Raw genomic sequence first — 14,353 nt, 5'->3', positions numbered from 1 at the left:
TAAAAAGTTAAGTGTGACACCAGGGCTCAAAATCCATGGCCTGGCTGCCAGGGCACGTTTTGTCCCAGCTCCTTGGCACCTTGCCAGTCCACACCATTAACACCCTTCCCGCGCCCGCATCCTTGCTCTGTATTTTCAGATACATTGGTTTCATATCATTCATATGGTAAAACCATGCTCTTCTTAAATTTAGGCCGGATTTGAGATTATATGTCCTTTTATCATTCCTGAGGGTGTTTACTTATATCTTCTCTTCACCAATTTTGTCAATTTTTTTTATTTTACCCATCTCTTCTAAAGAGTGTTTTATTCAAGTGCTCAGTTCTGTATCTTTCTCTAATTCCTTTATGTTCTTACCTCTATCATTTGTTGGCTAATGTTTTCTTTAGACTTTTTTTTGTTCTATTTATAAAAACTATTGAATTGAACATGTAATTCATAAATCTCTGATCTTTTTCCCTAATATATGTCTACAATTCTATAAATTACCTCCTAAGTATGGTTTTAGTGGCATCCCACAATTGTTTATATATAGCTTTTAGGTTTTGTTTGTTGTGGTGCTGGGGATTAAACCCAGGGCCCTGTGCATACTAGGCAAGTGTTCTACCACTGAGCTACACTCCCATCCCTTTCCATTTTTATTGAGACAGGGCTTTGCTAAGTTGCCCAGGCTGGCCTTGAACTTGTAATCCTCCTACCCTTCAAGGATTACAGGTATGCCCCACCACATCTAGATGTCATTCAGTTTTAAGTACAGTTGAGCATTCCTAATCAGGAAATCAGAAATGACCCAAAATCCAAAACTTTTTGAGAGTTAATAAGGTGCCACAAGTGGAAAATTCCACACCTGAACTCCTGACAGATCATAGTCAGAATGTAAGTGCACCAAAAATATTGTTAAAATTAACTTCAGGCTCTGTGTATGTAGTGTATATGAAACATAAATGAATTTTGTGTTTATACTTGGGTTCCATCCCTAAAATATCTAATTTATGCATGTGCAAATATTCCAAAAATCAAAAAAAAAGGCTAAAATATGAAACACCTCCAATCCCAGGCATTTCAGATAAATGGTATTCACCCTGTTCTTTCCAGCTTCAATTAGGACTTCTTTTTTTGATCTACAGATTATTTAGAAGCACTTTTTGTTGTTGTTTCTAAATATTGAAAGATAAACTGGGGCCCTGAGTGGGTCCAGGCTAATTGATTGAAAGATGTTTCATTATCTTGTGACTGTTGTGGTCAAAGTACATGGTGTGTATAACATCAGGTCTGTTATTTGTTGAAACTCAGTACATGGTCATTTTTTTCTATGCTCTCTCATTACTTAAAAACAACATATTTCTCCAATTTTTTAATGCACTGTCCTATGAACATCCCTCAGATAAACCTTGTTAATTGTGTTGCTCTAATACTCTGTAGCTCTATGATTTCCTGCCTGCTTTATCTATCAATTTCTGAGAGAGGTGTGTTCAGTTCCTTCAAACTCTTGGTGTGGCTTTGTCCATTTCTTCTTGCATTTTTTTTCCTTCTTTGCTTTACATGCTGTAAGGCTGTGATGTCAGGCGCTGCATCAAAACATTGTATCTTCATTGTAAAGTATTTTTTAATCTTTATGTAATAACTTTCTTTAGTATATTTGTTTTAAATTTTTCTTTTGTCTGATATTGATATAGCTTTGCCATATTCTTCTGGTTGGCATTTGTCGATATGCATTTTAATATCTCTTTACTCTTCTGTGTTCTCTTGTTTCAAATGAACTTTTGCATTTTGTTGATTTTTTTAATTTTATCTTAGTCAGTTTTAACTGATTAGTTTAATCATTTGTATTGTTTATTGATATATTCTAAATTATTTTTCTCCTATTCCATTTTGCATGTACCTATTTTGTACTTTCTCTCTACTTTTTTATTATTTTCTTATTATTTCTCCACTTGCTTACAATAAAGGTATTCCCTTCCCCCTTTATCTTCCCATTGGTTTAGAAATTCTATTTCTAAATTCTAATTTATTATCCCTAATTTTTTCTTTTTGTACCATGGATTGAACGCAGGGGTTTTTAACCACTGAGCCATACCCCCATCCCTTTTTTGTATTTTGAGACAGAGTTTTGCTGATTTACTTAGGGCCTTACTTAAGTTGTTAAGGCTGACTTTGAACTTGAGATCCTCCTGGCTTAGCCTCTTGAGCTGCTGGGATTACAGGCATGCACCACCATGCCCAGCCTTAAATTGTTAATTTAGCAAAGCTTAAAGTAATCACTAAATATACCCTCCTTCCAAAAAATAATTAGTGTTTGAATCAACTTTTATTTTAGGTAGAGTTGGCTTTAACGTCATGAATAAAAAATAGCTACTTAAATGAGATGGGGGCAGTTCCCCTCATTAACAAAGGCAGGAAGCAGATACTCTGGCAGCTGTGGCAGCTCTTCTCTCCTGTGCTCCAGCCAGTAGTAAAGAGGAAGGGAAGTGGAAAGTTTTGCCTGCCTCTTCTCTTACAGACAGAATTTCTAGGAGTTAACCAGTCACAGTGGTGCACACCTATAATCCAAGCAATCTGGGAAGCAGAGGCAGGAGGATCCCAAGTTTGAGCCCCAAAGCAATTTTTCAAGACCCCGTCTCAAAATTAAAAAGGGCTTGGGATGTGGCTCAGTGGGGAAGCACCTCCGGTTTCAATTCCCACTACAAAAATAAAAGAATATCTAGAAACTGGTCCACAGCACATCTACTCTCATGGTATTGGTCAGAACTAGCCCCAGGGGAGACTGGAAATGCCTCTGCTCTGCAGGGTGACAGTGTTACTTGTGAAACTCAGGGTTCTTACCACAAAGGAGGAAGGGGGACTAAAGAGTGAGAAGCAGCTGGCAGTCTCTGCCACATGCTGGACTTGAGGGCTCTAGTTCTCTGATCGCCCCCTCTTCTTCCATGTCGCCACAGTCTGGTTTTAGATCTTCAGAATACTGTCATGTGGCTTTCTATACTCCAGTGTTTACTTACATTTAACCATATGCTGACCAATTCTTTGTTCTTCATCGCCATTGAGTCCTTCCTCCCTTCTGAGGCTTCTTTTCCTTTCTGAAGATGTTAAGAGTTCTGTGGGTCAGGTCCTATGTATGGTAAAACTGGCTCAGTTTTGTTCTAGGATTGTTTTCACTTTCCCCCTCACTCTTTTTCTTTCTTCTTCTTCTTTTTTTTCTTTTTTTTTTTTCTTTTTTTAAAGAGAGAGTGAGAGAGGAGAGAGAGAGAGAGAGAGAATTTTTAATATTTATTTTTAGTTCTCGGCGGACACAACATCTTTGTTTGTATGTGGTGCTGAGGATCGAACCCGGGCCGCACGCATGCCAGGCGAGCGCGCTACCGCTTGAGCCACATCCCCAGCCCTTCTTTTTTTTTTTTTAATGTCAGTGATGGAGATTAAATCTAGGACTTTGCACTTGGTAGGCTTCCACATCCCTTTTCAATTTTATTTTGAGATAGATTCTTCTAGGTTGCTGAGTCTGAACTTGAATTTGTGATCCTCCTGTCTCAGCCTCCTAAGGATCTGGAATTACAGGCATGTACCACTGCACGTAGCTGCTCTCACTCTTTTGATTGTTAGTTTCATTGTGTTTAGAAGCCTAAACTGACAATTTTCCCTAGAACCTTGGAAATGCCCTAGTGTCCTCTGGCTTCTGCTCCTACTAGGAAGAATCTGCTGACTGCCAGATTGCCACCTCTGGTCCTAGATATCCTATAATTGCATTGATTTTTCTGAGTATGGAGTCTGTCATATTTATTTTACTTGAAAATCATTGGGAATTCTTTTTCTTTTTTTTTTTTTTCATAGTCATGCATTTATTTTTTTTTGGGGGGGGGGAATTCTTTTTCCGTATTAGGGATGGAACCCAGGAATTTAGTGCTCTACCACTGAGCTACAGACCTCCCCACCTCCCCCACCCCCCGCCGCAGCCCTTTTTTATTTTGAGGTAAGATCTTGCTAAGTTGCGAAGGCAGGCCTTGAACTTATGATCCTCCTGCCTCAGCTTCTGAATAGCAGAAATTATAGGAATGCACCACTGCACCCAGAGTCAAAATCAGTGGGACTTTTGAATTTGTATCCTCTGGACCTTTCTGTTTGGCATTTAAAAAAAGAAAGAAATTCTCTCTGTACTGTCTTTTTGGGTAATTTTCTTTTATTTATTTCTTAAGATAAAGGTATTGTGTCCAATTACTTCTAAAAAATAAATGTTTAAATATATATATATATGTGTGTGTGTGTGTGTGTGTGTGTGTGTTATACACACACACATACACATATATATTATTTTTTAGTTGTAGTTGTCAATACCTCTATTTTTTAATTTATTTTTTTATGTGGTGTTGAGGATCGAACCCAGGGCTGAACATGCGCCAGGCGAGCTCTGTACCACTGAGCCACAACCCCAGCCCTCAAATGTACTTTTTTTATTAACATTTTCTTTCTGGTTATTTTTCCATAGTCTCTGTTCTGAGAGCACTGATATTCCTCTGTGTTGTGTCTGCCAACTCTTATCCGTGGGGAATCGTTTCTTTATATGTTTTGGAATTTTTATTAAGCTCATATTAAATGGGCCTATTATTCTGGAGATTCTTAGATTTCAGAAATATTGAATGGTTTTCCCTTTTCTAGGGTGCTTCTTGAGGCACCCTAGAATATCACTAGATCAGGATCAGGGTTATTTTAATGTATTAGCCAAGGATTCTCAGACCACAGAGCTGGTATATTGAACCCTCCAAACCGTGGAAGGCTCGGCTTCATTTTTGCCTCTCTTGGGCCACTTCCCATCAGAGCTACCTTATCTTCCCCTTGCTTATGGGCAGACTTTTCCAGATCCTTCCTTCTGTAGTCCTGCTTCATTCAGGGACTCATTGTCAGATTTCCAGGTGGACCTCTCCTCCTGCATCTACTTAGGTCTAAATGTTTCCAGGTGCAACATGCCTGAAACCAATCCCGTAGAGTCACAAGACTCTACTCACACACTTATAATTGTGATTTTCAGCTCCCTCTTTATTTTTAGGACTTGGGGACTTTTGTTCTTTCTTCTGAATAAGCCATGCTTTATTTTTTCATGTTCCAGTCTATCTAACGTGGACAGGTGTTTGTAGATGGAGGGCCTTGGGGTGGTCTAATCTGTCAGCTTCTTTCTTCATTCACTCACTGCAGAATCATTCAGTTCTGTTTGGTTCAGCAAACTTCCTGAGCTCCCACCATGTGCCGAAAGTTGTGTTGCTGCTTCTGCTACTCTTTCCCCCTTCGCTGTTCTCACACGCTGCTATCTTTGGACCTGGAATGTCCCCCAAAAGACTTCATCACTGGCTTGGCACTATTGGGGAGTAGGAGAAATGTTTATGAGAGGGGTCTAGTGGGAGGTTTTAGGTCTTTGTAGTGTGCCCTTGAATGTGTCATCCTCTTCTCTTTTTCACATCCCAGCCCCAGGGGACTGGTTTTGCTCTGTCACAGATTCTAGCATAATGTGCTATTTGCCATAGGCCCAGGGCAACAGGATGGATCCATCACACACTGAAACCATGAGCCAAAATAAATAGTTTTCTTCCTAAGGTGATTATCTCTGGCCTGTGTTATAGTAACAGGAATCTAACTAACACGTGCACAAGTACCCGTATGCAGAACCAAGATCTCAGTGCTCAAACATTACAGCCAAGAGATAAGAAAAATAGAGGATATGGAAGAGTGTATGTTCTGAGGATAGTGTCTTTAAACCTTCACCACCACGTAGCTGTCATCCCAAGAAACAAACCTTGAATATCCAGACATCCTAACTGACCTCCAATTCACAGCTTGGACCTGCTACAGACCCTCCTCAAGCATGAATCCTCAACATCATCTGGGACAGGACTCCCACTCTCCCTCTGGGGCCCTTGTCCTGACGCCTCTGTGCATCTGCCCAGCCCAAGACTGAAGTGGCAGAGAGGATGCAGCATGTTTCTACTGTACCCCTGCCTCTGCCAGGGCAACCACCACACCACCACAGCGCCCTTAGATGGGAATATATACACACACACACACACACACACACACACGCCAGGAATTGAATTCAAGGGTGCCTAACCACTGAGCCACATCTCTAACCCCCCCCTTTTTTTTTAATTTTGAGACAGGGTCTCAATAGGTTGCTTATAGCATCACTAAGTTGCTAAGGTTGGCTTCGAACCTGTGATCCTACTGCCTCAGCCTCCCGAGCCACTGGGATTACAGGCTTACACCACCACACCCTGCCCACTCATATTGTTAAACTTCCTCAGACACTCTGCCGAAGGTCAGCACCCCAAATACACCCCTCATCTTGGCCTACTGAAGTCAATCTGTGCCCATTTCCACACCACACAGTACTAGTCCATGTCTGCCCTGGAAGCACACGCCCTAGAACAACTCACAGAGACCTCTACAAGCCTCTTGTTCTGCTAGGCCATTTTCTGACCAATTATTAAGAACACATAGATCTACTCAGAGGAAAGGTGGGGAGCTCCTTGACCCCCTCAGATGGCCGTGTGCCATCTAGGAGAGCTAGAGGTAAGCAGTTTGCTACTAATAATTGAATGTTTGGAGGGAAACATCTATTTCTGTAGCCATTGTGAAGAATAAACTCAGGAAGGTTGATTGAAGTGGCATGTCACAGCCACAAATCATTCCTGAGGTCTTAAAAGAAAATGAAGTCTAGAAGACACTCTCCTACCCCTGCCCCAGACATTGGGAAAAACATAGAAATTAGAAGCTGAAACGCATGTTCTCAGGACAGGCCTGCTGGGTACCCAGGCCATGCACACTCGCGCCCTTGACTGCTGCACCCCAGCTCCTGGGGCCGCTCCCTGTGAGCCTGCATGGGGTGTCTGGAGGCCCAGCTGCCTGTCAGATAGTCTCAGTTGGTCTACCCAGCCCCCGGGGGGGAGGGGGAGAGCTCTTCCAAACAAGGGCAGCAGGCAGACGACAGCTTCCCAGGCTTCAAAACCAGCTGGGGAGAAGACCTAGAAATGACAGCGAGAGAGTGAGTGTCAGCTTTGCTTCTGTGAAGATCTGGACTGAAGGATGTGCTTACTGGTGTGGTACCAGTGGCCTTGCTAAAAGCTTGCCCACTGAGCCCCGCTCAGAGTGAACAGCCAGAGGTCTCCCCTGAGAGCAGGAGATGCCATGGCCCAGTAGCTCAGTTCCCCCTTGGTGTCACAACCCCCTCCCTGGGAAAGGACCCAGGAGTCCCTTCACATTGCATGGTGAGGCCAGGGAATGGAGGACCCGCTTGGGTATTCCTTCTCATAGGTGAGTAGCTGTGACCTTACACACCTCACAACCAGCAGGGTGACAGGAAAAGGCAACGCGACTCAGTCCAGAGCCCCAGGTGGAACCCACACTCCTCAGCCTCTCCCTGTTGCTTTGCCCATCAGGGCCCCCAGCAGCCTCAGTCCAGCCACAGCCTTCCCTGCTGCCCTGTGGACTGACCTGGGCACACCCAGGGGGCGGGGTGGGGGAGCCCCGTGGGAGCCCCCAGGGATGGTTGTGATGTATCATCTCACGTCATTACTGTTCTAAGAGCTGCCACTGCCCTGCCACTCGTCAGCCATTGAGCAGGCCTTGGCCATCTGTGCGCCCTTCTATAAATTATTTATCTTCTGTAATCTGAAGTTTTCTCCTGTGTAAATAAGGATTATATTAGTACTTTTTAAACTTTTTGTTATGTGAAATGAAGGCAGGACTCAATATAGACAAGAAATGATAAGGTTTTAGCGTGAATATGTTAGTATCCATTGTAGACACTTCTTTTTTACAATCATCCAGGAAGCTTCTCTTGAGGACCACAAACCTCGGAGAGCTGGGGTCACCGGGGACAGTTGCTGTCTTATATCTATCTCAGTAGATAGTCTCAGTGGCACTGTGTTGAAATCTTGACACACCCAGCTGCTGTCTCAGGCATTCACTGAACCAATGTGGATGATTTAAAATGGAACAGCAGAATACTTTTATTTCAAAGTTTAGTCACTGACCGTGACGACCAGCTCTCCTATGATTGCTTATGGTACTTCAAGCCGTAGGTATTCAGAGCTTTCAAAGCAGATACCATCAGAACCTCAGAGCAACCCTGACCCACCCCGACCTCACTGTATGTCACAGGGCTGGCCACAGGGCAGATACTCAGGAAGGAGCTCCATGTCCCTGGGCTCTGGTGGGATACTCGCACATAAATGTATACACACACAATCTGAGTGGACATCCCAGCTCTGAGTTTTCTCAGATGACGAGTACCATAACAGCACTCTTACTTACCAAACTACATGTAAGAATCAAATAATATAAACAGATTTAACAAGTTGACAGACTTTGCTCCAAAACCTGCAAATAATAATAATATCACAATGCAAGATGACAAATCATCATTATTCAGTGCAACACTTTGAAATGAACATAACTGAGTGTATATATTACTTTAATCATTTTAATGTAATTTAAAATAATGGAATTTGAATGAAACATCTATAGAAATGCCACATACCTCACACCCTATGACTCCTCAGGTCTCTGAGGTCCCATCCAATCCTAACAGTCCTCCATTCTTGCTGAGAGGGGAGGGCTGGAGTAGTACATAGAGTCTTAAGCAAGGCTCCCAAGTCACAAGAGGGAAGGAGAATGAGGGCCCATGCAGGCACCTTTTGCAGGCCCCCACCTAATTACAGGGCTGCCCTGCTGTCCCCTTGAGCAGATTGTTGGACTCGTTATTTATTTGGATCTGGACTGGGAGATACCTGGGCCAAGGTCTAGGGCATCCTCTCCCATGCAGAGGAATCAAGATGGGAGATGAATCAAGATGAATGACTGAGGTTTTACTCTTCTAAATAGGAAACTGAAATCTTTGAGCTATCTGTGTGTATATGTGTGTGTGCATGTGTCTGTGTGTGTGTGTATGTGTGTTTAAGGAATGAACACAGGGCCTCACACAAGTGCTCTACTACTTGAGCTACATACACCCCCAGCCCTTTTTATTTTGAGACAGTGTCTCACTGTATGATTGCCCAGGCTGGCCTCCAACTTTCAATCCTCCTGCCTCAGCCTCCCAAGTGGCTAGGATTACAGGTATGCACCACCACACCTTGCTCAAGAGCTATCTTTGTATGAGAAACCTGTTACTTAACGTTGAGTAACAGCAAGGTTAGAGAAGCAAATTGCACTAACCATTTAGGAGAGCATTATTGGATAACTATCTCCTTTAATATATTATCCTTTTTATATCAACTTTAAAGAAACCAACTAGTCGCTGATACTAAATGACAGACAACCTGTGCTGTCTGTCTATCTGCACACCCACCTTCCGCTATTCACTTACATTTACTACTTCCTGAATACTTGCTCAGGGTGCTATGAGCTTTGTATATTTTATTTTATTATATTGATCTTTCCAACAAACCTATGCAGTAGGTACTGCTACTGTCTTCATTTTACATATGAGGAAAGTGAAGGTCAAGTGACAGTAGCTCATCCCATGCTTTAAATAAACTGGGGAGGTGATCTCTTGTACCATAAATTCCAGCAAGGATTGGGCTTTGGAGATGCAATGCCAAGGACAAGCTCTGTGGCCTTAGACAAGTTCGTGGATCTTTCTGTGCTTTAGCTTCCTTGTCTGTAAAATGGGGATGATATTAATACTTAGTCGAGTTGCTGAGTACCAAATAACTGACTAGAAATCCTTGACACCTACGAATCTGAACAGGGAGGATGCAAGGATGCTTTTTCCCCTTCCAATTTTAGTTAAAAATTAGTTGTTGAGTGCCTACAATGTACAAGCTACTCTTAAAAAGTAGAAATATAAAACTCACTGTGCCCAACCTTGGAGGATAGCAGTGGTCAGGGGACAGTGTAGTGTCTTCCGTGTTGGGAAAGTGTCCTGGATTTAAGCCCTGACCCTGCCACCTTCTGGCTCTGTGGCCTTGTCCCCCATCCTCATGTTTCCTGGAGCCTTGGTTTTCTTTGTCTGTAAGGTAGGGTTTCTGGGAAGGTTCACGTTAGCCATGTGCATCTGGGAGGTCTTGACCTCTGCACAGTAAGTGCCTGGGGAGATACAGACATACCAGATGTACAAGAAACTTTCTCATGCCACAGGCGCTATTTGAGAGCCTGCTATGTGCTAGGCATGCATCAGGCCTTGCAGTCATGAGTTATGAATTGATTCAAATGTATGATGATCTTTAGGAAAGTTATATAATGAGAAGAAAATGTGGGGACCCCAAAAAAGTCCTATCTAGGAAGAAACTCAAAGCCCAAAAGCAAACAGTGAGGTGCCACTTACATGAGCACCAGACCACTGGACTGAGTCCAGACTTAGCCCTGCAGCAGGCTCCAAGCCCCTGTCCTACCTAGCAGGCCACACTAGCCCTTCCACCTCTGGCTTCTAGACAGGGGCTCAGGAGTGTCCTAGCTTTCCTTTGGGAAGGCATCTCATAATGATGGAATAGGTGGGCAAGAATTAGGAACTTCAGGCAGGCGTGATGGTGCACTCCTATAATCCCAGTGACTCTAGAGGCCAAGGCAGGAGGATCCCAAGTTCAAGGCCAGCCTGGGTAACCTAGCCAAACCTTGTCTCAAAAAATAAAAAGGAAATGTAGGTTGGTAGAAAAGTGCCCCTGGGTTCAATCCCCAGTACCAAAAAAAAAGAAAAAAAAAACCTGGGATGGAGGGAACTTCAGCAGAGAGGTGAGCATCCTGCTCTGAGGCAGGCCAGACAGCACCCAGGCAAAGAAGGGAGCAGAATGGAGACTCACAGCCCCTGTTCATGATGTGCCTCACTTTCACCAGCACCCTCCTCGTGAGCTTGGCCCCTCTGGTGGGGGTCTGCAGCAGTGACACTGGCCGTCTCTGGCTGCCGTTGGCTCCTCCTGTCCTGTCCTGTCCCATGTCGGACGCATCCTCCCTCTTGCAGTCCCTTCCTTTGCCTTCATTCTGGCCCCCAACTTCTGTGGCAAAGTCTGTGGAGCAGAATACTTCAGCCCTCCCTGGTTTAACTGTTGTGGTGCCCTGCGAGGAGGCAGGAAGTGAGTGTGGTGTCCACTGCGTGGTGTCCACTGCCTAGTAGCGAGGCCAGCAAGACATGGAGCAGCTCCAGCCTGGCAGCTGCCCAGCCACAGCTTTCTGTCTGTCCCCCTGCACCTCCCACTCTGATTCTCCCTCTCATATCTTCCTCTTGGGCACCCACCTAAACCAGTCCTAGTGGCTGGGGACAGACGAGTTGTCCAGGTCACTTCCTTGCAGGGTGTGCAAACCATCAAGGCTCTGGTGTGCCTCATCACCATGAGGCAGCAGTGACAACAGAGGCCGAGCCGGGAGGCCAGCAGCCCAGCAGCTCTCTCCCCTTCACCTACCACCTGGGCACTGGACACAGCGCCTCCCCACAGAGCGGCCACTGGCCCTTCCTGTAACGTGAAGGAATGCCTCCAGTCCCCTCCTGCAGTTCCGCTCTGCTTGTTCCCGAACAGATGATAACAGAGATGGAGCATATGGCCCCAAAGTCACCCGGCATTCTGGGAAAGTGACACTGTTACCCCAGGCTTGGGGGGAGGGGCCCATGGCTTCTGAGCACAGCTTCTCCCTTTGTTCTTCAGAAGGGCACAAGGTCACCTCTCCTGAAAAGAAAGTGTGTGCACTTGGACTTCAGGAAGGATTTGCTCCACCTAAGCCACGATTAGAGGAAGCAGGTGGAGAGTGGGCATATACAGAGGGAGAACCTGCGGGAACCCAGATAGACTGCCTCCGGCCTCAGTCCCGCAGGCCTGCGCCACCCACCCACACCCACCCAACCTGGCCGTCAGCCCTGCCCCCCACGGCCCCACAGAATGCCATACGCAGTCACAGGCCTGCCCCACTGGGCTCCAGGCCTAGTTCCACCATGGCCTTGGCGGGTCCCACACCAGGCTGGGAGCCAGGGCACCCTCTAAGCTGAGGTCCCATCCTCCTGGCACCTCTGAGAGTGCCTCCAAGCTAGACCCACGCAGCTGCACCTGGGAGCAGTTCTTACCTGGACCGGGCAAACCCCATGAACGGACAGCAGCAGCCCAGACCGAGGAGGCCTGGGCTCTTTCTTCCCGAACCCAGGGACATCTCAGGTCTGACCTGAGGTCTGCATGGGCCATAGTAGCCCCCTTCCTACTCCAACCTAGTCCTTCGCAGCTCCTGCCAGTGCTGGGGTCAGAGCACCATGGGCCTGCAGCCCTGCTGGCCATTATGAAGAGAGTGTGACGAGCTTGTTGCTCCGAAGTACACCGCTTCTAGCAAGTTCCCAGCTCCAGCCTGGGGAACCGCCAGGTGTAAATTCCTGAGCCAAAAAGCCACTTGGGGAGGATGGAAGAGAATGCTTTTTAATTTTCCCTCCACCTTTGACTTGTGGCCAGGTCAGCCCTGTGGCCCTCCATGCTTTCTTCTGGCCTTCCCTGGGAACTCCCAGGAGGCCCAGAGATTGTGAGTGTAGATCTTAGTGCTTCAGAACAGCAGGGAGGGGACTGGCTAAATATAACCTGGCCTGCCTGTGGGCTAAGTAGGTTAGAACCAGACAGACCGCATGGAGACAGAGCTGGCCCCTCGGAAGGCCAGCCCTCTGCCCCAGCCAGAAGGATGTGTACGTCCCACACCTCCTCTCCCTTCTCCCTTCCCCTGGGGTTTCACCTTCCCTCCAGCTGCAGATTTCGGTTTATTTATAGGGGAGCTGTAGACAAAGGGGAAAACTAAAAGGGATTGACAAAGCCCCTGACAAAATGATTCTTTGGTCTCTGGGCAGCAACTGGACCGGAAAGCTGGCCACACAAGGGCCAGGCCTTGGCTGGGTGGCTGTGGGAGTGACACTGAGCTGAATAAGGACCAGACAGTATGGAGTTAGGCAGGCCCCACCCTAAGGAGCTTTCAGGAGAAGGTAGCAGAGGCATGACAGTAAGTGCTTCAGACGTCCACCCTGGGGACTAGGGCAGGTCACTGTCCCGGCCTGGGCCTGCTATCTAGGGTGAGAAAGGGGCTGAAAGCTATCCTTTTTACCTCTCTGAGAAAAATACATCAGCTCCAGGCTGAGCACAGGCCTTGGCAGGTGTGTGGAAGTCTGGGGGCTAAGCTCACTCCTGCTCCTCTTCCCTACAGGGCCACCCGTTCATCGTGCAGTTCAATGACGGAAATGCCACAGTGGTGTCCATGTGGGTGTGCAGGGCTCTGGAGGAGAGGCGGAACCAGCAGGGGCCCCCGTGAGGCCTGAACCAGGCACCGAAAGTCCAGGACCAGTCACAAGGGGACAGCCCACCAGCAGCCCTCTCTCCGTTTGCCACCTGTGCCAGAAGAGCTCTGCTGGGCCGGCCTCCCCGCCCTCACCTTCCATGCTGCCAGCAGGTGGCCAGCCCCAGGAGCCCCGAGGGGACCAGCACCTGCACCTGCGCAGTGCCTCGCCCCTCACCAGAGGGTGGGGACAGGGTGGGACGGTGAGGGTGGAGGCCCCGTGGTCCTCACCCCACTTCTGTTTTCCTAACATTTTCTTTGTAAAGGGTCAGGCCCTGTCAGCAGCACTGATGGGAATAAAAGTATTACGCTTTGGGGTGCCTCCCCCCACGAGGGTGTGTTGTTCATTGAGTCTGTTCTCACCAAAGATCGGGGGCACGCAGGGGCTCTCCACTTGGGCAGGGACTTGTGTGGCTTGTGCGATCGAGGCACCTGCAAGTACCCCAAGTGCTTCCCATGGCTGGGTGATGAAGCCCCAGCTCAGCCCATTTGACAGACGAGAAACCAGAGTGTGGAGGTGCTAGGACCAAGAGTGAGGCGTAGTGAGCCTGGGCCAGGGCCCAGACCTTGGGCCACGGTAGGCTCTTTACTGGACTGGAGTTTGCTCCACACCCTTGGGGGCTGCAGTCCTGGCAGTGACACCAGCTCCAGCACAATGATCTGACCCTGGGTGACCTAGAAGAAGCAGGAGACAAAGAAAAAGGCCCAGGCATTTAACGGGCCAACTGACCAGGTCTTCTTAATGGAAAAGAAGATGGCCAAGGTGTAAGGTGCAGATCCCGCTCCTGCCTCCATCCTCCAGCTAAAGGGAAACATTCTGAGAGGCCCCTCTTCCTCCCTCCACCCCACACACGCCACCAGCTCCCTCCACCAGCTGCCCTCAGTCCTGAGTCAACACCCACAGAACCCCTCTCACCGAGGCCACTCAGCCATCCTGTCAGGTATCCCCGTTACCACCTGCCAGGCAAGGAACTGAGACTCTGAGAGCCAGTATGCGCTTGGAAGCCTAAGTAGCATGTCAACACATCCAAAAGCAAACTCTTGGCCCCCACGTACACACATCCAAGACCTCCCACTGCTTCCCCCCCTC

The 14,353-nt window shown here is 47.1% G+C and overlaps 1 protein-coding gene across 5 annotated transcripts in view; it reads left to right on the top strand.

Annotated features, from left to right (window-relative positions):
• The window catches only part of MAP2K5 (mitogen-activated protein kinase kinase 5), a 239,809-nt gene extending 226,230 nt beyond the window's left edge, over window positions 1-13,579 (top strand). For all 5 annotated transcript variants that reach the window (XM_081290299.1, XM_081290300.1, XM_081290301.1 and 2 more), the window contains one exon: window positions 13,135-13,579. In XM_081290299.1, the coding sequence (XP_081146425.1) occupies window positions 13,135-13,239 (105 nt within the window). In that variant the 3' untranslated portion in view covers window positions 13,240-13,579. The remainder of the gene's footprint in view (window positions 1-13,134) is intronic.
• The last annotated feature ends 774 nt before the right edge of the window (window positions 13,580-14,353 follow it).

The sequence above is a fragment of the Spermophilus citellus genome, assembly GCF_964194105.1.
Source record: "Spermophilus citellus genome assembly, chromosome: 4".
In the NCBI taxonomy this organism is placed as follows: domain Eukaryota; kingdom Metazoa; phylum Chordata; class Mammalia; order Rodentia; family Sciuridae; genus Spermophilus; species Spermophilus citellus.
The sequence above is the reverse complement of the archived record's forward strand: the minus strand, read 5'-3'. Positions and strand labels throughout refer to the sequence as shown.